The sequence below is a fragment of the Xenia sp. Carnegie-2017 genome, unplaced genomic scaffold (genome assembly GCF_021976095.1).
Source record: "Xenia sp. Carnegie-2017 unplaced genomic scaffold, XeniaSp_v1 HiC_scaffold_13, whole genome shotgun sequence".
NCBI classification, from domain to species: Eukaryota; Metazoa; Cnidaria; class Anthozoa; order Malacalcyonacea; family Xeniidae; genus Xenia; species Xenia sp. Carnegie-2017.
The window spans coordinates 9,210,868-9,237,710 of NW_025813436.1; the positions used below are offsets into that span (position 1 = coordinate 9,210,868).

General features: G+C 32.5%; 5 protein-coding genes across 8 annotated transcripts; 2 read left to right on the forward strand and 3 right to left on the reverse strand.

Annotated features, from left to right (window-relative positions):
- The first annotated feature begins 955 nt into the window (after positions 1–955).
- LOC124433363 (tudor domain-containing protein 7A-like) lies at positions 956–8,526 on the forward strand. Its single transcript, XM_046983124.1, has 23 exons — positions 956–1,659; positions 1,733–2,049; positions 2,124–2,188; positions 2,330–2,441; positions 2,516–2,776; positions 3,278–3,320; positions 3,813–3,957; positions 4,047–4,099; positions 4,178–4,278; positions 4,351–4,411; positions 4,492–4,685; positions 4,757–4,866; positions 5,114–5,234; positions 5,436–5,567; positions 5,635–5,754; positions 5,925–6,032; positions 6,144–6,176; positions 6,251–6,319; positions 6,728–7,123; positions 7,205–7,270; positions 7,364–7,477; positions 7,622–7,739; positions 7,810–8,526. Exons 1-23 carry the CDS (start codon positions 1,161–1,163, stop codon positions 8,049–8,051), a joined length of 3,480 nt encoding a protein of 1,159 aa, XP_046839080.1. The 5' UTR covers positions 956–1,160; the 3' UTR covers positions 8,052–8,526.
- A 1,828-nt stretch (positions 8,527–10,354) lies between these two features.
- On the reverse strand, positions 10,355–11,815 carry LOC124433431. The gene has a single exon (XM_046983198.1). The coding sequence runs from the start codon at positions 11,633–11,635 to the stop codon at positions 10,547–10,549; it is 1,089 nt and encodes a 362-aa protein (XP_046839154.1). The 5' UTR covers positions 11,636–11,815; the 3' UTR covers positions 10,355–10,546.
- On the forward strand, positions 11,468–25,530 carry LOC124433429 (protein unc-45 homolog A-like). Of its 3 annotated transcripts, XR_006944466.1 has the most exons (37): positions 11,468–11,552; positions 11,943–12,155; positions 12,333–12,512; positions 12,582–12,618; positions 12,781–12,902; positions 12,981–13,034; positions 13,113–13,202; positions 13,298–13,361; positions 13,433–13,536; positions 13,611–13,664; positions 13,885–13,996; positions 14,135–14,195; positions 14,289–14,383; positions 14,485–14,620; positions 14,715–14,768; positions 14,836–14,905; positions 14,983–15,075; positions 15,333–15,401; positions 15,524–15,589; positions 15,675–15,784; positions 15,853–15,940; positions 16,006–16,059; positions 16,129–16,278; positions 16,384–16,428; positions 16,535–16,605; positions 16,675–16,741; positions 17,044–17,157; positions 17,241–17,291; positions 17,406–17,470; positions 17,952–18,069; positions 18,151–18,239; positions 18,361–18,424; positions 18,498–18,562; positions 18,690–18,744; positions 18,818–19,000; positions 20,392–20,452; positions 25,364–25,530. XR_006944466.1 is itself a non-coding variant. In XM_046983194.1 (36 exons), exons 2-35 carry the CDS (start codon positions 12,147–12,149, stop codon positions 18,956–18,958), a joined length of 2,817 nt encoding a protein of 938 aa, XP_046839150.1. In that variant the 5' UTR covers positions 11,468–11,552; positions 11,943–12,146; the 3' UTR covers positions 18,959–19,000; positions 20,392–21,230. The 3 variants fall into 3 exon arrangements, 2 of the variants coding, with proteins under 2 accessions (XP_046839150.1, XP_046839151.1); XM_046983194.1 differs by lacking the exon at positions 25,364–25,530 and having other exon boundaries at positions 20,392–21,230; XM_046983195.1 differs by lacking the exon at positions 25,364–25,530 and having other exon boundaries at positions 15,690–15,784; positions 20,392–21,230.
- Positions 19,463–24,238, reverse strand: LOC124433430 (myb-like protein X). Of its 2 annotated transcripts, none has more exons than XM_046983197.1 (6): positions 22,886–24,238; positions 22,382–22,692; positions 21,860–22,184; positions 20,379–20,407; positions 20,149–20,235; positions 19,463–19,901 (listed from the first exon to the last, which is right to left on the reverse strand). In XM_046983197.1, exons 1-3 carry the CDS (start codon positions 24,046–24,048, stop codon positions 21,955–21,957), a joined length of 1,704 nt encoding a protein of 567 aa, XP_046839153.1. In that variant the 5' UTR covers positions 24,049–24,238; the 3' UTR covers positions 19,463–19,901; positions 20,149–20,235; positions 20,379–20,407; positions 21,860–21,954. The 2 variants fall into 2 exon arrangements, with proteins under 2 accessions (XP_046839153.1, XP_046839152.1); XM_046983196.1 differs by having other exon boundaries at positions 20,149–20,238.
- LOC124433432 (ER membrane protein complex subunit 2-like) lies at positions 24,769–26,833 on the reverse strand. Its single transcript, XM_046983200.1, is given in 11 exon segments — positions 24,769–25,151; positions 25,290–25,388; positions 25,564–25,577; positions 25,580–25,673; positions 25,737–25,818; positions 25,905–25,964; positions 26,034–26,119; positions 26,194–26,251; positions 26,344–26,429; positions 26,504–26,568; positions 26,679–26,833. Coding segments are annotated over 11 exon segments (861 nt in total). The 5' UTR covers positions 26,821–26,833; the 3' UTR covers positions 24,769–25,076.
- Between the last annotated feature and the right edge of the window lie 10 nt (positions 26,834–26,843).

Genomic DNA, 26,843 nt, shown 5'->3' on the forward strand with positions numbered 1-26,843 from the left:
TTACTAATATCTTGGCTCAAAACAGAACCAGCAACATGATTATAGAATTTCTGAATTTCGTTCTTTGCTCTCCTAGTTCGAGATATTTTCTTCATAAGTTCTCAGTAGATTTATCAGAATATCATAATACCTTATAAGACACCCAGAATCAATCCTACCAAAAACTCAAAAAAATACATACCTACTTATAATATATTTCCAGTCGACTTAAGTCGTAAGCTAACTTTTCTAACTCCTTTTGGACATTTTAACTAATATTTACCCATCTATTCAAGAAAGACAGTTGCACGAAGCTGTTAAAATAGTCAAAACACAAGTATTGCGCATGGGATTATGCATTAAAGCTTAACGACACATTGACAATGTAAAGAATGCCGTTTGATATTTATTTCTAACATAGCTAAAGCATTACTTGACAAAACATACGTTATTTTACAGTAGATTTCTGTTCTGTTCTGTTCAGGTGCCATGCATGATGCATGCAAATGTTAAAGATTTCTCAATAATTTCACAACTCTGCCTTAATGGTTAAGATCACGATACAAGATGGATGCAAAACTCGATAAAATTGACAGCTTCGCCACGTCTGGCGAGCGATTAACTGAAGAACAAACAAGACTGGACCAAAATAACTTTAAATTAAAACTTAGTAGTAGAAACAAGCTTCAAGTATCGTGTTAAAAACAAAATAGTAAAGGAGAGTCAAGAAATCTGTCGTTATTTCAGCATCCGCAAACCACTTGGCAGTTTAATCATAAAGTTTTAAAAAGTGTTTATGTTGGAAAATAAATAGTTTTGATTATACTCGCAATCGTGGTGGTCAAATCAGGGTGGGCGACAAAATTTCATTTCATGACAGCCAAAATCCGCCATGTTTTTGACCACGAGGCCCAGGCCCCTTTGCCCCTCCAGGTCTTATAGAGCTCAATGGTATTGACCTATTGAACGTAAGAAGCCTTGTGCAATCACTAAAAAAATTAAAATCGAAAGTTTCTCACTATGCACCACTGAGAGCCTGTCAAACGGCGTGGGCTCGTTTTGAACATCAATCTAGAATATGAGAAAATTTCCCGTAACTTTAACATTAGCAAAGTGAGAAGTCCAATGTGCAGAATATGAAAGGAGAAAATACTGATTGACAAAAGAAAACCCTGCTGTTGATGGCCTCCAAGGAAAAAATACTTGAAGAAACACATGCCATGTTAAGAGCAGTTTTAATAAGTAGTCCCAATGGAGTGGTTTTACAGCAATTGCAATCAGATTATCGATTAATCACGGGGAAAAATATTCCTTTCAAGGAACTGGGTTACAGCAACCTTGAGAAATTTCTTGGAAATATTCCTTCAGTGGCTACCACATTAATGGGTCCTGATGGTCGTTTGATTGTGAAAGGTGTCGCTTCTAATGCTGATAAACATGTTGCAAAGTTAATTGCTAAGCAAAAAAAACCAAAAGTTAGAAAATCAGCAAAATTATTAATGGCTAAGAAATCTCAAGAAATAAAGGCTTCCAATCTAAAAAGAAAACCTTCAACTTGGTCAAGGGCTTCAATACCAAGACCTCCAAAATCTTTTCCACCAAGAATGAAAAGGTCGGTGGGACTTAATAGTAACCCTAAAGTATCATCACCAACAGCTCTGTCTGTCCAAAAAAGAAAAGGTAACTATGATTTCTTTACAGGAGTTTCCATTCTGTTTTCGTTTTCATTAAATGTTTTTTTTGTTTTAATCAGAAAATAAACAGCTTTCTGTATGCATATCACAGAAGAACAAGAATAGGGCTGTTTTCACAGCAAATGATGTTAAAGTTTCAAATCATTCCAACTCAATACCTATCCTTCAGGATGCTAATGTAGTAAAGTGGGTTGAAAATGCAATTTCCAAAGCCCCCAATGGACTGTGGGAAACACGGTTGTCTGTTTTATTTAAAGAAAAGTTCAACAATCTCTCACCAGATGAGCTAATTGAAGAACTGAAATTTCGTCCAGATATAGCTCGTATTGAGGAACCTATTCCAGGCAGACGCCTATTGTATCCTTTGAAGAATAATGTAAGGCAAATTTTATAGCTTTGTTTCTTTAATAAATGCAAATTAAGTGTTTTTAATTTTGAGTAATTTCTTAGGTATCAAGGAAAGCAAGCACAGATGACAAAGAGTTTGAATTGTTGTATAAACCTCCTAATACCGGGTAGTGTTTCATATTGGCATATTCTCTTTTTATACTCCTCCTCTATATTAAACCTTCCCTTTCCAATTCTCTAGTTAAACCTCTCAAAATGGTCTGTTTATACATCTGTTGTTGAAATAGTTCCTTTCTTTGTTTATGTAGGAGCACGGTGGCTGTCTTTGTTACACATATAAACACGCCAAATTCTTTTTATGTAAGTCAAACAGATTTGATCACGGAGAGTTTGAATAATGACATTCAAGAACAATACACAGTGAGTCAGTTCTTATCAAAGCCTTTCAATAGTTTCCTTTATAATATCCAGCATTCTATAAACCTGTTTTATAGTCAACATTTTTCAGCATGGATGCAACACATTCTATTTCACCTGGGGATGTTTATTGTGCACAGTTTACTGAAGACAAGAACTTCTATCGAGCATGTGTTCTTGATGTTGTTGATAATGAGAATGTCAAAGTTTTATATGTTGACTTTGGAAATACTGAAATTCTTCCTGTTGTTAAATTAAGAGTTTTAATTGATCAGTTTAAAGTCCCTCCCATACAAGCTTATGAATGTTGTCTTGATGGAGTACAACCTCATGATAAGGTATGGATAACATGGGACTTTTTACAAAGTTAACAAACAAACAAACAACATTTGTATACCGGCCAGTATTAATCCCAGAGGGTTGACCGTCCATAAATTTTCCACGCCAAATCTATCTCTCGCCATATCTCTCGTTATACCCATCGCCTTCATATCACTGTTCACAGCATCCATCCATCTCTTTCGGTCTACCTCGTTTGCGGACTCCATCAACATTCATATGCAACGTTCTAATTTCAGCACTTTCTTCCCTCCTTTCCACATGCCCAAACCACCTCAAACGCGCCTTACCCAATTCTCGATACACTCGACACCAACTCTTTCTCTAATCTCTTCACCAATCCTATCCATCAACGTTACACCACACATCATCCTAAGCATTCTCCTTTCCGTCGACGCCAATCTTCTCAGGTCCTCTGCTTTCGGCGCAAAAGCAGAATATGCTTTTTGTCATATTTTTACAAAGTTAAATGTACATGATATTTGTTTGTGTTTTAATAGACTGATCAATGGAATGATGAAGCCATTAATATGTTTGAAAAACTGACTTGATCAAAAGTTAAATATGACTATTCATAACATTGATGGTAATACACCAGATGATACTAAATCTTACCATGCAATTTAAGTTCATTTGTTATAAATGCTGTCAGTGTAGTGAATTAAAACCTTTTTTGTATTGTTCAAAATCACTGAAGTAAATTATTTAAAACTCAAGCATAGACCTCACCTGTGACATAAGCCTAAGAACAAGATTATCAAAGCTTTTTGTTCATTTGTTTATTGCAAGTGAGGACACTTATGCCTATTTTTATGTGAAAAGTGAGGACCAGGTTTTTACTTGTCTAATTTTAAGCATTGCTTTGCAAGCATGGAGCTGATAACAACAAGCTTATAGTAAAGAATTCCCGTCAAATATTTATAAAAACGATGTGGTCACTGTCGAGATTAATTAAGATTTTGACGTTAAGAATTAAAAGACGATATTTTGATATTTTTAATGCTAAGGAATACATGTTTTATTTTTCATTTTAAGGTAAAGTTCTTACTGTAACGTTAACTGATGTCTTAACACAGAAAAATGTTGGCGAAGAAATGAAGAAATGTGGCGTTGCTGTTTCTAACAAAAACTCAGAGATAACATCATCGTCATCTTCGTCGTCTTTGTCATCTTCGTCGGGGTACAAAACTATTTATCTAAAGTGGTCTTTGCAAATGAACTCTAGCTTACTACATTTTAGATTTGGTTCAGAAACACTCTCGATTCATAAAATGATGGCTTTCCCAATCGCTTACGACTTATGAAATCGTCAAAATCGCCCGGTAAGAAAATGCTTTTGTTCCCATCAGAATTCAATGGTAAAGAAATTTTGTTGTAATGTTTACTCTATTTCGTTCAAGGTATTGTTGATCTACCTAAAGAGAGCTTTGTTGACGTGTTTGTCTGTAACATAACAGGAACATATAGTGTATTCCTTCGTTTAATTGGTGATGAATATTCTGTAAGAGCAATTGAACTAGTGAAAGCTTGTGAAAGGCTGTTGTTGTTAACATATTTACATTTAAACTTTTAGGAGAAGTTAGATAGATTACATGAAAGTATGATGTCTTACTATAGCGATAGCGATATCAAAGGTAAATTGAATCGATGATTTTACTGAGTTGTCAAAAATTATGTTTCACTTTATTGTTTTTTCTTTCTCTCCCGTTTTCAGAGAAAATCACATCGGATCCAATGGTTGGCGATCTATTTGCGATGTTTTCTGAGTTTCAATGGTGTCGAGTGAAAGTTCTCAATATAAAAAATGACAAAATTTCAGTTTATTTTGTTGATCACGGTGAAACAATCGTAACGAAAAAGGACGAATTGAGACTTTTACCATCTCAGTTTACTAAGCTGCCATTTCAGGTACAATTTGTGTTTTTAAATAATTTCTTTATTTCGTTTTGTTAATTGTGTAATTTCTTCCATCTCTCAAGGCCTTTCAGTGTGCCTTGAATGGACTTCCAAAGACCAAGAATCCCGACGTTGTTGATAAGTTGAAGAATTTAATTTTGTATGAGGAGGCTGTTGCAGAAATCATTGAAAGGTATAAATGGCGTATTCATCTCCATAGTTGATTGTGGAGCTTTTTTATGGTTTTATACGAGTAACGATGATCATTCTCCGTCATAGCCTTACGACTGTCTTAAATTTATCCTTTTGATTTTTCGACTAAAATATTTTAGATAAACGACGCGTTTATCTAAAATATTTTGGATAAACGACACGTTGTAATCTCAGACATCTAGATCTTTGCCTACTCAAATATGTGTCCGTTTTTCAACCCTTTTTAGAACAAAAGATCTTGTATTTATCGAGTTAGTCGACACAAGAAGCGATGCTAATATTGTCATTAATCAGATTGTAGGGAAACTTGTTATTCCAGATGAAGAGTTGAAGCCTGTTTTACCAAAAGTATGATTTTATAAAAAGATTGTAGATACTGACTTGTTTTACAACGACATCTCGCACGTTAAAATATTACATCAGCGGACAAATTAAATTAAAAAATGACCGAAACTAACGTTCAAAATTTTTTAAGATATCAGAGTGAATGAAAAATCAACGATATTAGTTTTCTCTTATACTTAAAAAGCGATGGCAATTTTCTTACAGGTTGGTCTAACAACAGATGTTGATATTACTTATATCTCACCAGAAGGATTTGTTTTCGTACATGTTTCAATGGCTGGAAGTAAACGATTGGAAGAAGTAAACAATGACCTCAATGAATATTATACATCCAAGGTAATGTTGAAATGGCATTCTTTAAAATCCTATTGCCTTTGTATTAAATCATCTTATTTACATGCAGCGCTCGAAAGCTAACGAATTTGTTTCCAAGCCTTCTATTGGCAAAATATGTTGCGCCAAGTGTCAAGAAGATGGAAACTGGTACCGAGCTACGATTCTTGCTATCAACGATAAAATGTTCGTAAGGAACTAGTTTATAGTGTGCCCTCATTTTATTAGTTTTCAGTATAATACGTAGGAAGATTCCCTTTTTTTGTCATCTGTGTGATTGTCTATATCTATATTGCTACCTCTACTTTTTTTAATCTCCTGATTTTTATCAAATTATCCAGTAGTTTATTTACTTTTTAGGAAGTTGAAGTATTATACGCCGACTATGGAAACACTGAGACAATGTCTGTGACCAATTTACGTGAACCAATGCAGGACAATCCCCATGTACTCAGTCTACCATTTCAGGTAATATTGTACTTTATTGTTGATAAAGTCATGGGGAATTTTTGTTTAACGAAATTTTATAAAATATAAAACAGTTTTAAACGTTCTCCGTTTTATCGTCTTAATTTTCAGGCTTTGGAATGTCAACTGTACGATGTTCCCAAGGTATCAAAATAGTTTCAGCATTATTTTATATTTATCATTGAATGTCTCATTTCGTAAAGTGTTTTTTTGTTCAGGAATGCTGGAATGACGATATCATAGACAAAATATTAGGATATGCTCAACAAAACAAGCTATGCGCCGAGGTATTTCTTCGTACAATAACATTCCTTTCCTCCCGCTTCTTGAATATATTGCATTTTTGCATCATAAATTGGTCACGTGAACATTTGTCGGATTTATTTGGAGTACAATAATAGTTAACTTCACTCTAGGCTGTTAAATGTTATTTTAGTAAACAGAATAATCGACAACACGAATCCTATCTTTTTGCAACACATTTCTTCCTTGACTAATTATTGTAAAAGAGTCCCTTATTCTAAGATGCATTATTAATTTTCTGTTAAACAAAGGCATACAGTAGTTTGCTTGAGATTTGTAATTTTGACTGTGAAGCTTACAAGTCTTATGTTTTCAGTGGTTTCGAAAATTTTTGATGTGATGATTATGTCATTTACACTTTTGTTGACCTTCTAAACTTTTGTTTCTCGTAGGTTTTATCAGATGAAGACAAGCCTGTATTAAGCCTTATGGTTCAGGAGGAGAATTCAAATGGTCAGCACAACACTCATCGCTTGGCATCGTTACTCGGTCTTACTGCAGACTCTCAAGAGTCTGAAGGTTCAAAAGAATCTTTGAGTAATTTAAAGAGTAACAGCAATGATAAAAACAATCAAGATCAAATGAACGAGGAAGCTCTCATAACCGTCATGGATGAAAAAGCAAATTCTCTTCAGGAGTATCAAAAGACTGTGACCGTTGAAAATCAAGCTGTACAGGTTACTCCTTCTGTATTGGCTGCTCAAAATTTGTTGTGCAAAGTTTTGAAATTAAATAAAGGATGGTTTGATGTCTTTGTCTCTTACGTTGAAAATCCAGACAAATTTACGGTTGGTCAGGAAAAGTGTTTGGCTTTCTTTCTTCTTTCAATCAATCTCTCTTTACTTTGTCTTGTTTTGTCGTTGTTTTAGATACAACTGTTGGAAAACGATGCAGAAATTTCGGCCTTGTCTATAAATATGAACGAATTTTATGAGGTAGTGCTGTATGAAATAATTTATTAATTTTTTTTCAATACCTAATGTAAAAGTAGAGACTTATTTTCACTGGTCTTAAATATTTCTTTTTAGAATGAGTTAGGTGACAATGATTTGACTGTTGAACAAGGTGGTGTATATGCAGTGTTAAATGACGATGATGGATGGTATCGTGCCGTAGTGGAGCATATTTTACCTCATAGAAAAGTACTTTTGCTTACTTATAAATGTTTAATTAAGAAGTTGATTAAGTTTTCTTGTCGATTTTACTAGTTTGCCTAAACGTACCCTGTTTTATTATTTATAATCCATGTTTGTACATAGATTTTGTCAATTTTTTATGATTTTAAGGCTTACATTCTATTCTTGGACTATGGTGATCATGCTGCGGTTGATTGGGACGATATACGAGATTTGGATGAAAAATTTCTTCAACTGCCGATACAAGGTGTTACGTGCAAACTTGAAGGTGAAACACTCAATTTTTAAACATGAAAAGTTTTGTTGATTTTTCTCGATGAGTTTTTCTGTTTTTGAAGGTGTCGCAGCGACGAAGAAAAAATGGTCAAAATCAGCTCTAAAAAACTTTAGATATTTAATTTTTGAGCGTTACATTGTTGCTCGAATCACCAGCACACACAGAGATTATCATTATGATGAAGTTGTTTCTCTAGAACTTTGTGATACAGAGGATCCTACCCAGGACGTGTTTATTGCACCAAAATTCATCGAAAATAACTCAGATGTTGTTGAGAAGAAGAAAAACAATGAACTTACGTGATCCATTGTTGAATAAAAATTATATCATGGTATCGTCCCAGATCTATTGAACCTGGGCTTATGTTGACGTAGTAAAAGAGCGCCATTGACACAATGTAATGTTATTTTGAGCGACATCTTTTGGTATAGTATTAAATTTAGAAATTCCTTTTTTATTCACAAGACGCTTGAGAGACTTTAAACAGTCTGTCCAAATTGTTAAAGAATGGAAACAACTTTTTATTGCGAAGATAATATTAATGTCATTAGTTCATATCTTGATGGATTGGAGGAAACATTGTGAAAGATTGAAGAACGCGCTTAAAACACTGGGTTTTACCTTTGATGTTGTCTTGAGCAAGGTCGCTTTGGATTGACGAAGAACCATCACTAATATTGAAGCATCACATGAGTTATAATATTTGATAAGATTTTATTTTTGTAATGATCATGTTTGTAAGTATGACGAATATATGTTTTGGAGAATTTTAGTTAAATATGTTGAAATTTCCACTTTGGTTAGCTGTAACAGTGTTTTGAATACATGAGCCATCAGTGTATATGGTCAGTGGTACTATGCACTTTTACCAAGATGGCATCTTGTTTCATGTCGAATAGTTTAATTTTTTATTCGTTTTTACCTAGAATATATTGCGAAAGATTGGCGAATCTGACTTTCTGCAAATATATACATACTTCAGGTTAATATTTCTTCAGATATACTAGTGTAAATATAGTAAATTCACAGCACTTACTGAGTTTATTCTGTCTTGTCCAATTTATGACATAGATTTCATTTCAGTGACAAACTGTGGAGGAAAATTGAAGAGTGAATGGAGAAGAAAAAGCTCCTGCTTTAACTAAGGTTGATTGATTATCTGTTGTCCTTTGTTACATATTCTTGCATATTTAATTTTTTTGCGTAGCTCTGTTCAGATAAACCTGAAAAGACGAAAACACGAAAGGCATTTGGAGGAAACAGGAAGACAAAAATAACGAGAGCAAAAGAGGGTTCTTACATATTGAAGTCTTTAGGTTAGTGTTTACTGTAGCTTATAGGAAGTTTTGGTCCTATAAAGATAATTTTCTTTTAAACCTATCTTTATTATGTAGATGTTGAGCATAAGACAGGGATTCTTGACGTTGTCTACAATGCAGCACATAAGGATTTTACATCAAGAAAAATCATAGTCCGAGGAACTGTTATAGAAATTGATGGCACACCATTCATTATGTAAGAAAAACATGTTGATAATATATTGTCATTCTATTAGTAATTTATTACAGATGTTTTTTAACCTTTTGTCTAAAGGAAAGAATAAGTGTTGAAAAAATAAATCTTTAAAATTATCTTTTCAGGCATAAAAGAAATAACAAAGATTACATTCAGGTATATCACCAATGAATAATATACATACATACCTTTGAACTAATGTGTATAGATGGTTACCTACATGTTACTTGTCCACGTTTTTTTTTTTTGATAATAAGTTCTTATGACCTGTCCAATGCTCAATGATAAATAGAATGACAGAATGACTTTTGTTATAAAAGATTTTGCTTTCATCAAAAAGACATGTTGCAATTTTGTAGAATGATGACAAATCATTGGTTGATGAAAGAGTTAATGAACAGCTAAAAGAAGGAAAGGTTTTAGGTATCAAGTCATTTCCATATTTCATTATTTACCATAGGATGAACCCAATTTCAAGTAATTTTTTGATAGCAATGTGGAAAGCAAGTTTCTTTAAATTCAGTTTGTTTATATACGTGATCTCTCTTTGGAATAAAGATGGTTAGAAGAAAAAATCTATCCCTTATTTAAGATGATTTGATTTACATAGTGCTGAAAACGACTTCAGAAATTTTTTAAAGACTTAATGCTTTCAAATACGATGTAATGGTCAATTTTCAAACCATCACACCATATTAGCTTTGATGTTTTAAGAAATGAATTTTAATATTGTCTTTATGATCATTTAAAAATTCTAACTACATAGTATCCAAAAAATAATAATTAAATGTTACTGAAATAATCATAAATTTTATGTAATGTTATCAATATCAGGATAATTCTGGAGAATATGAATACTTTATTTATGTTGTTATTTAATGCAATGTATGTTTCTAAACAGCAAAAGTATCCACTGTCCTGGGCAAGATGGTTGTGTAAATGGTTACATCTTGGAAGGGCAGGAGCTTACTGACTTTTTGAAAATGATAAAACCTTTGTGAATGAGAGCAAAGTTTTAAACAAACTAACTACATACTAATTGGTGGCTCTTTTCCTGCATTGCATTTTCTTTAATTCATACATGAGGAGATTGCTAAGGTAGGTTTGACAGAAGCCAAAATTTGAGTACAATGTGCTGTTAAGGTCAGTTACAATGAATCTAATAAATACCTTTTAGTCTATTTTCAGCATTGTAATTACTGTAATATAAATATATATATATATAAACAATATGTAATATTTAAAACATTGTTTGGTAAAGTTTGAGTATAGCATGTACTAGATTACTTATTTTTCTGAATCTTTCCACTTCTTCTTAACCAAACAAACTTGTAAATCCTTTTAACAAAATGAATAACACCAAAAAAAACTGCTTTCCCACTTTGCATAATTATTGACCTAATCAGAAGAAACTGAGCTTTTAGTGGGTCTAAGTTACTTTTTCCCAAGCCACTTAATGTTGTTGATAATGCTTGGCAAACTACTTGCAAGTATTTTGTAAATAGAGAAAAAATAAAGTTGTCACAAAGTACAAGGCATATCTGAGAGCTAGCTATTTTGATAACTTTTAAGACCTGTACGAATGGTGAAATAATTGGCCAAAGTATCCAATAAGATGTGGCAACAGTTTGCAATAATGGATTAGTCATTGATGATGTCAGTGTGTAAAGTGGCTTTATGACACAGAGCCATTGGATGGTATATTTTTCAAACAAAGTGTTAAATAAATGAGCAATGTTGTCTACAAGCTGGTACTGGTATTGAACAAATTCCACTAATGGTTTGACAAATTCTCGAACAAAATCCACGTGCCGATGAAGTTGCCAAATGGCCCAAAGAAAAGAAAATATGAAGTAAAGAGATATAACACAGTCAATAAATTGCCTTGTACGTCTTGAATAAACACAATGGGGAATGTATATGACCCAATCTGGGAGACCTTCTCTTACTTTTCTTTGAGCTATACCTAAAGTATTTTCTAAATTTGTAGACTGTGTTCGCAGCATTTGCAGCATATCCCGTACAGCTCCTGTGTGATCAACGTGAAATTTAACTTGAACCAAGCTGCTTTCTTCATGGTAACCGCGCAGACTATTTACCGATGCTGAATTTCTCTCTAGATTCTCATTTGTTTCTAGCACTGAACACTCGATTAAAAGAAATCCTGCCAATTCATCGATGGAACCAAACTTTGCTTCAACTTTCAAATCTATTGCAGAAATATTCTTGCATTGTAACTTATTTAATTCGTCTTTTCCATCACTGAAGAACAAATCTAAACTGGACAAGGTATTTTTTCTTAAAACAAGATAACATTTACGTTCTTTCACAATTCTTCCACATTTAATTGAAATCAGAGGAATCGTGGACATATTCAGCTTCTCTCATAAAATTTTTATCAACGAAATCAACTTGTTTTAACCTCCTCATAAACAATTTATATTTGAAAATGCCAGTAAAGCCTAAAGACATTTATGGTTAAAAAGACGTGACCTAAAATGGCCTGTGCTCTGGCATGATTAACATGATGGATATGTTTGTTTCGTGAAACCCTTAGCTGCTTATATTCATCATAACCGTAGGTGAATGAAAAGGCAAGCTAATGAAGGCATTAGGAATAAACATAAGTTAATAAGCTATGAACATAAGCTATAGAAATCTTTTTGTCCATTTTTTTAGTTTTTTATGATATTGTTACATGAAGTGAAAGAAGAAACATGTCCCATCCGCTGTTTGGAGTACCCGCAGGCTCATAAACATGTCAAGCTATCTTTTCAAAATTAAAAAAACTTCATTACTTTTAATTTTCTGTTCATTGGTATCCGTTAATTTCCTTATTTTTTTACATTGCTTTTTCAGTTATAGTATTGTAGAATTTATGATATGAGTGAGGTATGTATTTTCAAGTTTGTTGTTTGATTTTTATAGTTCTTATGTTGTGTGATTGTTTAGTTTCTTCAGTACACTACAGGTTTTGACTTTTGAACAGTTCAGTCTGTTTCTATTAAAGGTAATTGTCAATGTCAAGGTGCTTCTATGACTATTAAAGCACGAAAGTTCATTTTTCAGAATCTTAGAGAGAGAGTTCTTGCGATAAAATCAGAAGGAAATGATTATTTCAAAAAGAGAAATTATGAATTGGCAGTTGCAACATACGAAAATGCATTGAATTTGTGCAAAGGTTATAGTGAACTTAAAGTGGAACATGGAACAATCTTGAAAAATAAAGCTGCTTGTCAATTAAAGCTAGTGAGAAAAAATTGACTTTTGTGATGTCAGTAAATAATAATAAAGGATAAAACAGCATGTCTTTTACAGGGAAACTATAACGAAGCTCTTAAAGATTGTGAGGAAGGTGATATGAAAATGACTATATGTTTACCGCCATAAATGAGAGTTGCAGAAGTTAAACAGCAACAACTTGATTTTAGTCTTTAGGTTGCTCTAATTTTTTTTGTATAGTTGTATAGAGTCAATTTGCTGTAATCTTTAAATAATTTCTATTTATGGTTTTTAGCACTTCAATATTTACCCAAAGACTCAAAAGCTTTATTTCGTAAATGTCAAGCACTGGAAAAGTTGGATCGTCTAGAAGAAGCATTCAAAATAGCAAGAACTTTGATACAAATTGCTCCAAAGGCATAATTGACTTCAACGTTGACTAAAATTTTGCAGGAGTATCAATTTTCATTTTACTTATGTATTTCTCTTTCAAAGGATGCTACAGTTCAGGAATTTCTTCATAATGTGAGCCAACAAATTCAACAAAAGGTAATATTTGTTGAAGTGTTGAATTTAATCATTTAGCTTAAAGAATCATACCACTCTTTAAATGATACAACTTTGTAGACTGATAAACAGGGTACAACTGATGGTATGGTGGATGTAATGTTTACAGCAGTTTTTGATGAACATGAATCAAATGAACGTAAAGTTCAGGTAAAGAAAATAATTATAGATGCAATTGATAGAAGTTAAGGCTGAATAGATTACCATCCTTTTATGATGGTAACATTGTATCATTTTGTTATCAGGCAATGAAGAATTTGATCATTTTGACCAATAAAGACTCTGGTGCTGATATAATATGCAATGCAGGTTAAATTGAATTTTTGTTTACATTGCCATTTTTATGATTTTTCTTTATTTCTCATTCCATATTTTTACAGGTGGTGTTGAAAAACTGTCCAAAATAATCACAGTTGGCAATGAAGAACTATGCCACCTGGCCATTAAAGTTTTTGCTGTTCTTTGCAAAGGCAGTGCTGCAAGGGTATTTTGAACATAATAAAATAAAGGCTTTTCTATGATTTCTCTTGACCTTTTCTTCTGCCATTGGGTTTCTAGGCTGCTAAAGTATTTGAAAGCTTACAATCTCATCTTTCTATTTGTATAAAATCGGTAAAAACTAGTTTTTAATTTTTATCTTGATTAGCGTTAGAGAATTGCTATATAGAGAAACTTTATTATGATCAAATCAATCATGAAAAAGTGTTTGCTTTACTGTAATGAACTATAAAAACTATGAAAAACATATTCATTGAAATGTTTTCTTTGTAGTTTATCACAATTGATATTTTCTCATTCTTTGTTGTGATTATTGCTTTTATTTTCCTCATAGAAATCCCCTGAGTTATGTAACAGTGCTTTGAGTCTTGTGAGTCAATTTATACAAGCAACTGTTAGACAGCCAACTACTAAGGAAAAACAGAAAGATGAGCAACCTCCATTGGGTTTGTATATAGCAACATCTTTGCCATAATTACTTGTTGGTATTAGATTACTACAGTCAATATTAGAAAGTTGTGAAGATTTCTTGTTTGTTCTTATTTTAAACAAATAAATGAAATTATGTACATTTTCTCTTTTAGTTTATAAAGAGCAATTGAAATTTGCATGTTCAGTTTTGTTGGATTACTTACTTGACATAGAGTAAGAAAATGTTTAGTTTTTCTTCTTTTTTCAATTGAGTTACAAATTTCTGTGGAAATGCAATCACATGGTTATTTATGTCTTGTTATATAGAGTCAATGCTCGTAACAGAAGTTCAATTATTGAATGCATTATTACTGCTTTGCCAGGAAATAAAAACATGGCTTTATTGTTTATTGAAATGAAAGGTCAAATATTAAATCTATACAATGCTTGATATTTAAGATGTAAAGTCTATATTCCTCATGTAAGCAATGATAGCCAGCTGTGATTTGTTTTTTTTTTGCAGGAGTTCAAAAATTATTACAAGTTTCTGCAGAATCGTCATGTTTTTGGTTGAAAATTCAAACATCGTCTATCTCAATTGAGAAGACAGTTAGAATGCATGTATCTGTGGCATTGTCGAAAATCTACGACAGTCTTGGGTGAGTATGAACATTTTCTTTTTATTTTCTTTATATTTATTTTCCACTGAATGTTTTCATGTTTATTAAAACATTTTATGTTTGTTTACTTTAGATGTAAAGATGAAGATAAGGAGAAATTCTTTCAAGATTGTGATATCTTTGTTTGGTGAGTTTTTGTAGCATCGTATGTCTACTGTATTGTACATGATATAATTTATAACTATCTTTATTAGTAAATACATTCAGAGTTCTGAAAGATCTTTACAGATAAAAGGTCTTGCTGCATTGTGTACAATCTTACAGGTAGACAGGTATACGTGTATAATTATGCATTCTTCAACACAATTATCCTTAGATTACTTGTTGAATTGTTTTTACAGGGGCCCCAAGATGCTGTAACGTCAATCTTAAATAAAACAGAGATCACTGAAGTTGTGTTTACTATCGCCCAGTCTGAGGAAGTCCATGATCAGGTAGAACATCATACTTTGAATGTTATGAATGAACTTATAAGTAAATGTTAAATGCCAAAGAATTAAATAATGACTTTTGGTGATTAGGATAGTGAATTATATTTTCACGACATCATATTTATTGTTAAAAATTGTAAAAATGAAGATTCAATATTTATGAGTAGTGCACACAAAAATTGTACCGAAAGTCGTTTGTTTCTTTGTGTGGTTTAACTTCACAGAGAAGAAAAATTGGAGAATTTTTTATTCTTTATCAGATCGCTGCTGCTGAAGTTATTGCCCTCGCAGCTTCCAATAAACAAAGATGTAGTGAGATTCATAATAAGGTACACTACGTAGTTTACCACTCTTAATATATGCTTCTACCTTTGTGTACTCTAGTATCCCTCTATGTACAATTTGTGGATATCATGTATTGACAGGAAAAAAGTAAAATTATATTATTTAGGGAATGAGTGTTTTAAAAAGTCTATATAAATCAACAAACGAGGAACTACAAGTCAGAGCACTAGTGGTGAGTTCTAAAAAACGTGCTGTTGCAACAGCGATGATACATTTTAATTAAAGTTGATTTTTTGTTGTTACAATTTTTTTAAAAGCAATATTTTTATCAGGGTATGTGTAAAGTTGGTTCAACTGGTGCAGGAGATATTAATGCAAAAGTTTATAAGAAAGAAACTATATTAAAACTTTATAAATCCACACGAAGGTTTTTATTTAAAGAAATTTTCACGATTGACCGCGATAAGATTCTTTTTTAGATGACTTTTTTTTCAGTTTTTTAGTTCGATCACAGGAAGAAATAGAGATAAGAAAATGGGCTTCAGAGGCACTATCATTTATTACGTTAGACGCTGATGTTAAAGTATATTTTATTTTTTTATTTAAAACTTTGTGCCACGAGTTTTTGATAAGTCACGCTTATTTTAGGAAGAATTGATTGAAGATATCACTGCTTTAAGATCTCTATTGGATCTTGCGAAGGTTTGTTCATGTCTTAGCTACTGTTCCTCTTTAATTAAACGTAAATTTGTTTGTTTTTGTATTGTGTAGCTAAATGACAGCTCTTTGCTTTATGGCGTCTGTCAAACACTGGTAAACCTTACGAATAGTTATGATAAACCTGTACAAAACGAAAACACAGAAAAAATGAAAGAACTTGGGAAATTTGCTAAAGTCAATATTCCAGAATTTGACGAGAAGGTTCGTGGCTCGTTATAACGTCCTTATTTTTCAATATGTTGTTTTTTTTGATACTTCTTGAGTAAAGAAATCAGAAAAAATATTTTATCGTCAATTTTTTTTTAGGATAACGAGGAACATGTAGAAAGAAGGATTAGTATTTTAGTGAAGGTTTGTCCTCATTAACAGAATTAAGTTTAACAGTGAAATGAAGAAAAATATGGCTTGTTATACATAAGCTGTTTACAGTTGTGTATTAATGTTATTTTATCAACAGGAAGGTGTGATCAATGCTTTAGTGAACTTAGCAAAGCCTGAAAGTAAACAATGTCGTGAAATGATTGCAAGGTACCTATTTTGAAAATTTGCAATGTCTTCATACTTTTCTTTCTTTTTATTGTTGAATTCTTATTATAGAGTGTTTCATGGCATCGCTACTGTACAAGAATATCGTGGGCTCATTGTACAACAGGGTGGAGCTAGAGTGAGTTAATATAGATCTCATGCAAACATTCCAAGTGAATGTTGAGATTATTTTTTCAAATTTTCAGTTCAATGAACAGCGTGCCTTTTACAGTTATTGTTGACATTGTGAAAATAACTTTAACTACATCGTAATTATTCTATAGGCTTTACTGCAACTAACGAAATAACTTTAACTACATCGTAATTATTCTATAGGCTTTACTGCCACTTTAACTATTATTCTATTGGCCATCGTAATTATTCTATAGGCTTTACTGCCACTAACGAAATAACTTTAACTACATCGTAATTATTCTATAGGCTTTACTGCCACTAACGACTGTGAATACTGAAAGGGGAAAAGATATTGCATCTCACGCTTTAGCTAAAGTTGCCATCACGATGAACCCAGAGTTTGCTTTTCCTGGACAAAAGGTATTCACGTATATAAAACAATATAAAACAATCATAGAGATTTGTGTTATGTAACAAGTTTTCTGTCGCCTTTTATTTTTTAGAGTTTTGAATTAGTTCGTCCTTTTTTGTCCTTACTCCATCCTGACAAGAAGGTGTTACACCTGTGTTTGTATTTCACTTTGTAGCTTCGAAAATGATAAAATGAAGTATGGCAATGAATATCACTGATTATTATCTATTTTAATATAGTTTGTTTTGGTTTGTAGGGTTTGGAACAGTTTGAATCACTGATGGCTTTAACAAATCTTGCAGGAATGAACAATGACGTCAGGTATGTTGATTTTAGGGATCTTCATTGATATTAAACTACGTCAGGGACCTTCATTGACATCAAACTACCTCAAGGATCTTCATTGACATTAAACTCCATTAGTTGGTAGACAACGCAAGTTTTCAATCATATATTTTTGTCATGTTTTCTGTTCATCAGCTTGTTTTAACATATTCACTTTCAAACTCCATTACCATTTCTGGTTTTGCCGTGTACAAACACACCTGCAATAAAATGCGCAATTTGCCGTGCAGAAAATGAACGAAAGAACCGATTATTTGGCTAACCGCACAGCTCTAAACATTTTATGTCGTGATATTTACTATTTGCTTTCACTTTGATTTGTGATATTTTAAAAGCGTATATTTGCCTTCAATATAAATTTGAAAACTTCGAGAATGTTCATTTATATTACCTTACGTGATCCAAATGTTCCTGGAAATCCCCGAGCTTCTTGTGAACCCCATGTTTTTCCTCATAGGAAACACATATATCGTGAACGAGGTATTCCTGACATTGAAAGTTTATTGTTTGAAGATCATGAGATGATTCGACGAGCTGCAGCTGAATGTATGTGTAATCTCGTTTACTGTGACGAGGTAAACTTAACATGAAAAAGATGTTTACAGCAAATATAAAATTTTGATCAGTTATTGATCAAGTTTCTCGACTGTTGTTAGGTCGCGGAGCTATTTCTTCAAGAAAACACCACAGAACGAGTGAAGTTATTTACACTTTTTTCAGGAGAAGAAGATGAACTCCTTGCTAGGTAAATTATTTTTGACTCATCTCAATGATCTATGTGGCTAATTATTGACTTCATTAGTTGAAAACGTCTGTCTTTAAGGATAAGATAGGATGAGATCATAGTTTACTTTCTTTCTTTATAGAGCGTGTTCTGGTGCTTTGGCAATTCTTACAGACAATCCCAAAATCTGCAAGAAAGTGTCTGAGGTTTGTACGCACGAATCTTTTGTTGGTGTAAATATAGATAGCTTTGATAGCTGTTATTTTTCATAAATTGTAGGTGAGGCCATGGCTTGAAATATTTCAATCTTTATTACTGTCACCAAACAAGGAACTTCAACACAGGTTCATAATTATTTTACGTGATAAAACACGATTTCAGCATGTCTCGATGATTTAAATGTGTTCTTGAAACTTGAAATTGTGTTTTTCTTGTTCAAAAATACTCAAAGATTCATTTTCTATCTTCCAGGGGCTCCTATATTGTTAGGAATATGATGAATTCCAGCAAAGAAATAGCTGAAAAGGTTTTCGACCAAGTTGTGTTTGATAAAGTTTACATTTAACAAATGAAATGGTTCTTTTTGGCTTGTGTTTTAGCTTGTGGAGAGCAAGATATTTGAGATTCTTTTGGCGTTATCTCAGGATACAAAAATAGACGTTCCTGTGAAAGAAGCAGTGACAGAGAGCTTGAAGAAAGCAAAAGACTGGAAACTAATAATAGACGCTCCCAAAGAATAATGATGAAAGAATCACGAATAATCCATCTTGTCGATTAATGAGGTAGACTTTGACTAAATAAAGTGTATTAATGCGTTTTTCTGCATAAAATTTAACGTTCAACATGCGCTCACTGTTGCTTTAAACACAATATTAAATTATAATAACGTGATTTCGCTCATTCTGCTACCTACATCTTTGATATGATGCTTTAAACTTACATTATTAAATTTGTTATACAGTGCAGTCATGTCACGCATGTGACACAACACGCGTGTGTAACACAACACGCGTGTAACACAACACGCGTGTGACACAACACACATGTAACACAACACACATGTAACACAACACGCGTGTGACACAACACACATGTAACACAACACGCGTGTGAAACAACACGCGTGTGACACACACGAAGTACAAAAAACGTTTCAAAATCATCCAGTCATTGGATGTTATGTAAAAGCTAAGCTATCGTTCCACATATTTACAAGTCGTTTTATGCTTCATAGAATAAATGAATATAAATCAAAACTCACATATTCATATTTTCTGCTTATAAATTCATCCATATTCTTATGCGTTTGAGAAAGCGAAAGACATTGACATGTTTGAGAATTGAAAAATGCAATTGTTCTATTAGCTCAGTACAATTTTGTTGTACATTTCAGTCATAGTTCACATTGTGAACATAAACAGTAATGTCATTATATCATCTATATTACTAAGATATATCGACTTGTGGAGATTTTTATTTATCCACACAGTTGCAAACTACGTTCCTTTATTGGTCTAAATACGGTAAAACGGTGTTTCCATTTCATTAATTTATCATTTCTCCAATCATCGTAACTCTTTCGAACATTGTCTGTTCGTTAAATTCTTGTGGGAAATGTTTTTCTGAAAATGAGAAATGTTCTCTTTGCTCACTTTACGAACTTTCAACACTTTAAATTGATGTCTAAACAAGAATTTAAGTACAAAAATCAGTTAGTTTTTTCACTGTATTTATAATTTGGAACTATGAAACTCTCTCAAGATGAATCATTCGTTTATCATTAATACATATTTATGGTCACGAAATACAAAGATGTTGAAACGTGATTTACGTTTTATTAAACATTAAATATATTTTACGTATGTAAAGCACCATTCTTTATGGAAAGTATTTTATATAAAGATGATTCAAACAAAGATCTTTTTATTACCTCTCAGGGCGGGGACACTGGGTCGAGCCTCGCCTTGATGAAGAAGCGCTACTGTTAGTACTACATGTATCGTCTGATGAAGATGGTCTTCTGAAAATGGAATGGTCATAAAACTCGTGTTTTGTAGAAAATAATCGAAACTTTTATATCATTACTGTAGATGAACAATCCAAACAGAGTGAAACGGTTTTATGTATTGTTAGTTTAGGTATTCATCTAAAAATTCTCACCTTTTATCTCTAGTGATAACCAGCTGTTTCTGCAAGAAAAAGCAAATAATTTAAGAAAGGACATCACACATGTCGTAAGTTTTACTCAACTTATGTAAACATTTTTTGTTTTGCTTTATTTACTTATGTTTTTTAATTAGAAGAGATTATATGGGCGCATGTTATGCAAACGAGCTAAATATTGCAGTGACGTTACAAGAATTGCGCGATAACACTTTGAGTTCATTGATATAATGAACATCAAACAACAAAATGCAAATATCACGCAGCGTGTTGAAAGTTTTGGACATCTCACTCTGTTTTTCTACGCACTATATTGATTTTAACAAATTTTTACAATTTCCTATTGTGTATTTTCGTTGATTATCGGAGAGCAAAATCAAATTTCGAAATAATGCTGTCACCTATTGCCAATTTATATAATCATTTGTCCTGTATTTCCTTGACTGACATTATGTTGCCGTGCAACAAGCAATGAAACTATGTCAGGAATATTAGCATTTACAATTTCAATTGCAGATTAGCTTTAATTTTATTATTGTTTCTGTTTCTCTACCAAACACAAACATTTTGCTGTTTGTTTTATGAATATATTATGTGGCAAGCTTCTGGCAATTTTGATAGGCAAGAAAGCGCACAGGAAGTCGAACGAATTATTTTCACATGGTTTTATTTTAATAAGCTTTTGGCAATATAGATTTCAAAAATTGATTGACGCAATTGTAATCATACGATCGATTGGTAGTGGACATATGATGTTAATTTACTGTTGTATGAAAATGTACGAAACTCATAACTTCCGTAGCAAACTGATTTGCTCTGAAATAAAAATATTTTTGTATTGAATGAAAATATTTTTTCATGTGATTGTATTACATGAGAATTTGCTCACTTTGTTATAAAAGTTTTATTATTTGCATCTGTCTGGGTTATTCACATCATAATTTTTACTCATACATGGTGCAGATTTCGTTAAAGAAGTTAAAACTTAAACAAATTGTTCCATAGGATGTTTCACTTTACATTTGATCATAGAAACGTCGTTTCAGAAGTTAAGGTAAATTTGCAGTGACTAAAATGCATTTTCTTGCATGTTCTAGAACACTTAAAACTTAGACTGATGGAGGAAAAGCAATATTTTAACGATTATGATTTAAAGATTACCGACAGATTGAATGAAAGATGTTGCACATTTTTTAATCGGCTATAATAACAGATTCACACCATAAAGCATTGAATCACTTTTGATATTTCCGATGACCGACAAGATTTATCAGCATGAAAAATGTCGAGAATTGCTTAAAATTGATGTTGAAGGAAGGTGCTGAATTTGTGCGCAAAACCATGTCATTCTTTTATTAACTTCATTTCTGTAAATTATATTCAGACACTTAACTGCAACATACATTATCATTTCAAGATGTAAAGATTAGCTATATAATCTGTTCCCAGCAATATAAATACTCTTGCTGTTGACATACCTTTCTAGACGTTGTATCGCCAACTAAAACGTACTCTTCTTCACTTTCCAATTCATCACGGTCATCACTCTTATCACAGTTTAATTCAGATATATTTAAATCCTCAACATGGTCTTCGTTAAAAATGATACTTGATGGTGATTTTGGTATGCAGTCGTTTCTTGTTTCATGTACATGGTATCTTGAAGTTCATTAAACTTCTCTGGTTTCATTTCATTTTTCTGTGCATTCGTTGTATTATTTGAAAAGGCTTTCTTTAATTTTACTTTATCGTGTATGGGTCCCCTCGAGGTCTCGCTCTTTTTGCATTCATACTTTTCTTTTTCTGTTGATGTGAGGAGACATGAAGTAAGATTGACGCGTGTAAAATGGGGACATTGTTGGGATACTTTTTTGAAAACTTTCTTATCATATATCTTATTGGAAGAATTAATGCGTGAAGATTTTCCATTGCCAACATATCTACAAAAAGTTAACCTATAACAGGCGATGAAATTTATAAGATATGTTCTATTGTCTTACCATTAAATTTCATTCCTTTCTTTGTACGCTCGTCTTTGTGGTTCGCTTTATTTCTATGTCTTGTTAACTTAATGTGAGAATATCTGTACGATTGCTTTAGTTTTTCCTCGGCAAGAAACAATTTATCATCTGCTATTTTACATTGTTTTTCCAGTTCGTCATTCTTCTTGTAGCTAAAATCTAGTTTCTCTTGAAGTTCCACAATCTTCATTTGCAAAACATATGATGATTTTTGATCTTGTCGTTGCAGGTTTTCAGACTGTGATAAGCTTTCTTGCAGGCTTTTTTTTTCTCTTTCCAAGATACTCAACCTGGTTAAAGTTGAGTAAGTTTTGGTTATCGTAAAAATTATATGATATAGTTATTACAGTAAGCAGTTTCAACAACGTGTAGGAATGTCCCTTCGTATTAGCTCATAATACACTTTAATTTTCCAATTTTATTTCAAATCAAAATTTTTGTTTTAATTGCGATAGCAAGTTTTCATCAGTTTCAGTATCTTACCTTGTTTGGTGTAATTGAAGATCTTGCTTTAATTCTATGACCTGTCGACACATTTTCGAATTAAATTCATTGTCATTATTTTGCTTGGCTTCAAAATCCTGTTTCTGTTTTGTTACTCGCAACTTAACCTTACTAATGTCGCGTAATTTGCTATCTTTCATTTTCAACGATTTTTTCAGTTCTTCTATTTCTTTTTCATATTGTTGTTTTAACCATTGAACTTCTTCATCGCTTTTACACAGTTTCATTTCTAGGTCAGTCGTTTGAGCTCGTAAAATATCGATGCACTCTTTATCATTCTTTCGCAAATCTTCAAGTAGTCGCATTTTTTCCTCTGACGTCTTGTTCTCCTCTTCCTGTTTCTCGATTTGACGGATACAATTTTCCAGAGTTTTTCTAAGGTAAAATTTTGTCATATCTTGTGGCTGCTGATCGTGTTTCATTTGTTTATTTTTGCACTCTAAACGATCAACAGCCAGTTCTAATGCCTTTATCTTTTCGTCTTTGCTGTCAATAATAGATTGCATCGGTCCGTTTATTAGTGAAAGCATTACTTTATTTTCCCCAATCTTTGCGTTGGTTTCTCTTGAGTTTTGTGGCAGTGCTGTTAACATACTCTGTGTACTTGCTATGCTCTTATAGTGCTCAAACGATTTAAGACAAGAATGATTTAAATGCAAAGAATTATGTACATTAGAACTAGGCAAACATTCTTTATACATATCATTGTCTTCACAATTCAAGTAGTTAATGTTACCGCAAGACGTTGAACGGGTCAGAAACTTTTCACCATTTTTTTTTAAATCAGCTGAACTCTTTCCTGATGGTTTCCCTATAAAACGCGATGTTCCCTTTGGATGACACAAACTATTTGTATATTTTATACAAAAGCCTTGCCCATTTTTCTGAGTCGCATTTGAAAGTAATTTGGACATGTTTTCTTTCGAATATTCTGTCGTGTTGTTTAACACTTGTGATGAATGAGATAGATTGACCTCGTACTTCATCTTTGAACTATTCAATGTATTGAATACATCACTGTCGCTTGTTTTGCTTATTGATTTAACGCAATATATCTTGGACGATGTATCTGCCTTCGATTGCAGACAACTGATGTCTGGATACTTTCCTACTTTGAGCGATGGTGTTGGAATTTGTTCCATAGGTCAGATTTTCTTGTCAAATCTTTATCCTTTCGCAAAATATGGTCTCTACGAAATTACCAAACCCAGTTCAGGAAGTGCATACCGCAGTAATTAATCAAACTATTTGAAAATAAAAATTACCATATGTTGCGCATCGTGTGTACAATGCGCTGTTTCACAAGATGGTGAGTCGTTAGTCGTTAGTGATTCACGATAATAAATACTTTGTTTGGTTTGGTAATTGTATTAGCGTTAGATGATCACGTTATCTTCCTTCTACGTTCTTATTGGTTCAATTGACAAACGTAATTATTAAAAAGACAAAAGTTTGATATTTGATAAGCTTAGACATTAAGCTCTTTCCCGATGGAGGTTAAGAATGCGTTCTTTTTTATTTAGACAGTGTGTTGATGTTATTAATATACACCCAAATCACCATACGATTTGAACGCACCCTTAACCCGCCTTACCAACAATCCTATGTTTCTTTCCTTGCTCATGCGCTCCTTGTATTTCCGAAGTGTGTATTCAGCTATCGAGAGATGCAACATCAATAGATTTTTAATTGATTTTAGTAAATCGGCTTTTGAGATGTGTCACTTAAGTATTTTACTTTCACTGTATGAGCTTCTCTGTAGGTTGTCGTTAACATATCATCACTCATTTTTTACAACATATTTCTTGCCTTTTACACTTTACTGTGACGAATGATGATATGGGATTTTGAACAATCCAGACTGTGGATCTATGTTCATTTATTATATCGTTAATCACAAACATACGAACACAACTCTCACATCACAGAACATAATTATTCTTTACTTTACAAGTTCCAATAATCATCGTTACTAGGTTCTTTTCCTCAAAATTTTTACCGTCCAGTAATTAATTCCAAAATGAACGTAATTTGACGACTTAATAAGTATATTTCAATTGTCAGTGATGACTTACTAAAGGATTGCCATGTACAAGAAATAGATGTTAGGAAGTTTTAATATAGTATACTTTCTTTTGCTTGCCGTAATGTTTCATTTTACAGTCCAAATTTAAGCCGTCAGCTGTAAATTTTCAAGAAGATTTTCAACATTTGATAATGTAGAATTGTTCTCTTCATTTGCTGCCTGGATATAAAAACAAATAAATTATTTCAAGGTCGACTTTATTGAACAAAATTTATAGAAATAATTGTACATATTTTGATGTACGGGTATCAGGACACTCGTTAAATCAACTGTCGTCGTAATCAATGCCATTTATACCTGATATTTTTCCATAATTTTACTTGCAGCCCAATTTGCATACATAACATTTTCTTTCTTGGTTTTACTCTTAGGTATGTTGGCCAAATTTGATGCAGCCTTGTGAAAAATTATATAATAGCATCTTACCCTGTTAACATATATTTTAGGTTACATTTTGTCTTTTGTTCTTTCAATGAAGAAAGGCATCTTTTTGTACATTCTCCAATTTAACAAATAATTCATTATTGCCTAACCACAAGTAGTAGTAATCCATTATTTTATTTATACTTACCATAAAGAAACCGATAATGCTCTCATATTATTATTATCCAATCTTAAGGCCTGAGCAAAATTACTCCTTGCTTTTTCTAAGTTCTCAATGCCACCCATGGAATATAGGATCTGTATTGATGTGAAACATGCTTAGTAATTTTGCCAACTTTCATTAATCAAAAAAAAAACTACCTCAGCATATTTTTGATAGTAGAGATGATTATGAGGATTTGAAATGACTAACTCTTCCATACAATATGCTGCCTTTGGAAATCTAAAATTTTATCATTGCGTATTAATAGCTGTTCATGTTGTTTTATTCAGCATATTTATTGTTCAACTAAAAATAAAATAACATACTCTTGTTGCATGATGTATAAATCTGTAAGCTCTCCCCAGGCCTCATGATCACTCATAAATCTCAGAATATAAAAGAACAGAATATACAATATAAAGTTGATAATTATATCTTCAAAAACACAAATTTACTTTTTCAGATAATCTGTGAGTGATTTCACTGCTTCTGGTATCTTATTTTGTCCAATCAGTAGACTTATCTTTCGTTTGTATGCAATCTGAAAATTTGATGAAAGAAATATTATGATACCCATTTTATATTTTATTATTATCGCAACTTAACATAACCTACAGAATTAGCAGGATCATTTTTTATCATATCATTGTATATTTCAGTTGCTTTATCAAACCTGTAAAAATTTTGCAAACTCCATCATCCATCAAATAACATACATAATATTAATTCAATTATTACACTAACACAAATGAATGTTATACGAACTGGTTCATTGCCTCGTGCTTCATTGCAATCAATCGTTTCACCCTTAAACTTCCAGGAAATTGTGCGTTAAGAGCTTTCAAGCACATCTGGTAAAAAATAAATTTAACAAGTTGCCAATACAACTCGATAATTGAAATTAATTCTCGTGTCTTTTACTTACACTGGCGGTATCTGTTTTTCCTAGATCCAAGGCTGCAATTAAAACTTGCTCATATACACTCCACACTATGAACAACCGACAAAAATAACCAGGTTATTAACAGCTTTCACTATACCAGCATCATCCATGTAATTAAGGGGTCAGTTTTTAATCATTTTTTCGTTTAAATACCTACACTCATCACCCAGTTTATTGCTATGCTCAACAATAAGCGATTCCCCAAGTTCGATGACCTCTTCGCTGTTTCTTAGCGGCTCCTCCCGCCATTCTTTCATTTTAATTCTTGCTACTTCTAAATCAAGCACTTCGTCCGCCATTTTTTATTTTACTTCATTCCATC

Coding starts and splice junctions, on each gene's coding strand:
- LOC124433431 (XM_046983198.1), bottom strand. CDS start 11,635: ATGTCCACGATTCCTCTGATTTCAATTAAATGTGGAAGAATTGTGAAA.
- LOC124433430 (XM_046983197.1), bottom strand. CDS start 24,048: ATGGAACAAATTCCAACACCATCGCTCAAAGTAGGAAAGTATCCAGAC. Junction 22,693..22,885: donor CTTCAATTACACCAAACAAG/GTAAGATACTGA, acceptor AACTTTAACCAG/GTTGAGTATCTTGGAAAGAG. Junction 22,185..22,381: donor GAAAGGAATGAAATTTAATG/GTAAGACAATAG, acceptor TCACATCAACAG/AAAAAGAAAAGTATGAATGC.
- LOC124433429 (XM_046983194.1), top strand. Junction 12,513..12,581: donor CTGCTTGTCAATTAAAGCTA/GTGAGAAAAAAT, acceptor TGTCTTTTACAG/GGAAACTATAACGAAGCTCT. Junction 17,158..17,240: donor TTGCTTTTCCTGGACAAAAG/GTATTCACGTAT, acceptor TTTATTTTTTAG/AGTTTTGAATTAGTTCGTCC.
- LOC124433363 (XM_046983124.1), top strand. CDS start 1,161: ATGGCCTCCAAGGAAAAAATACTTGAAGAAACACATGCCATGTTAAGA. Junction 4,279..4,350: donor TAATTGGTGATGAATATTCT/GTAAGAGCAATT, acceptor TTAAACTTTTAG/GAGAAGTTAGATAGATTACA. Junction 5,235..5,435: donor TGAAGCCTGTTTTACCAAAA/GTATGATTTTAT, acceptor ATTTTCTTACAG/GTTGGTCTAACAACAGATGT.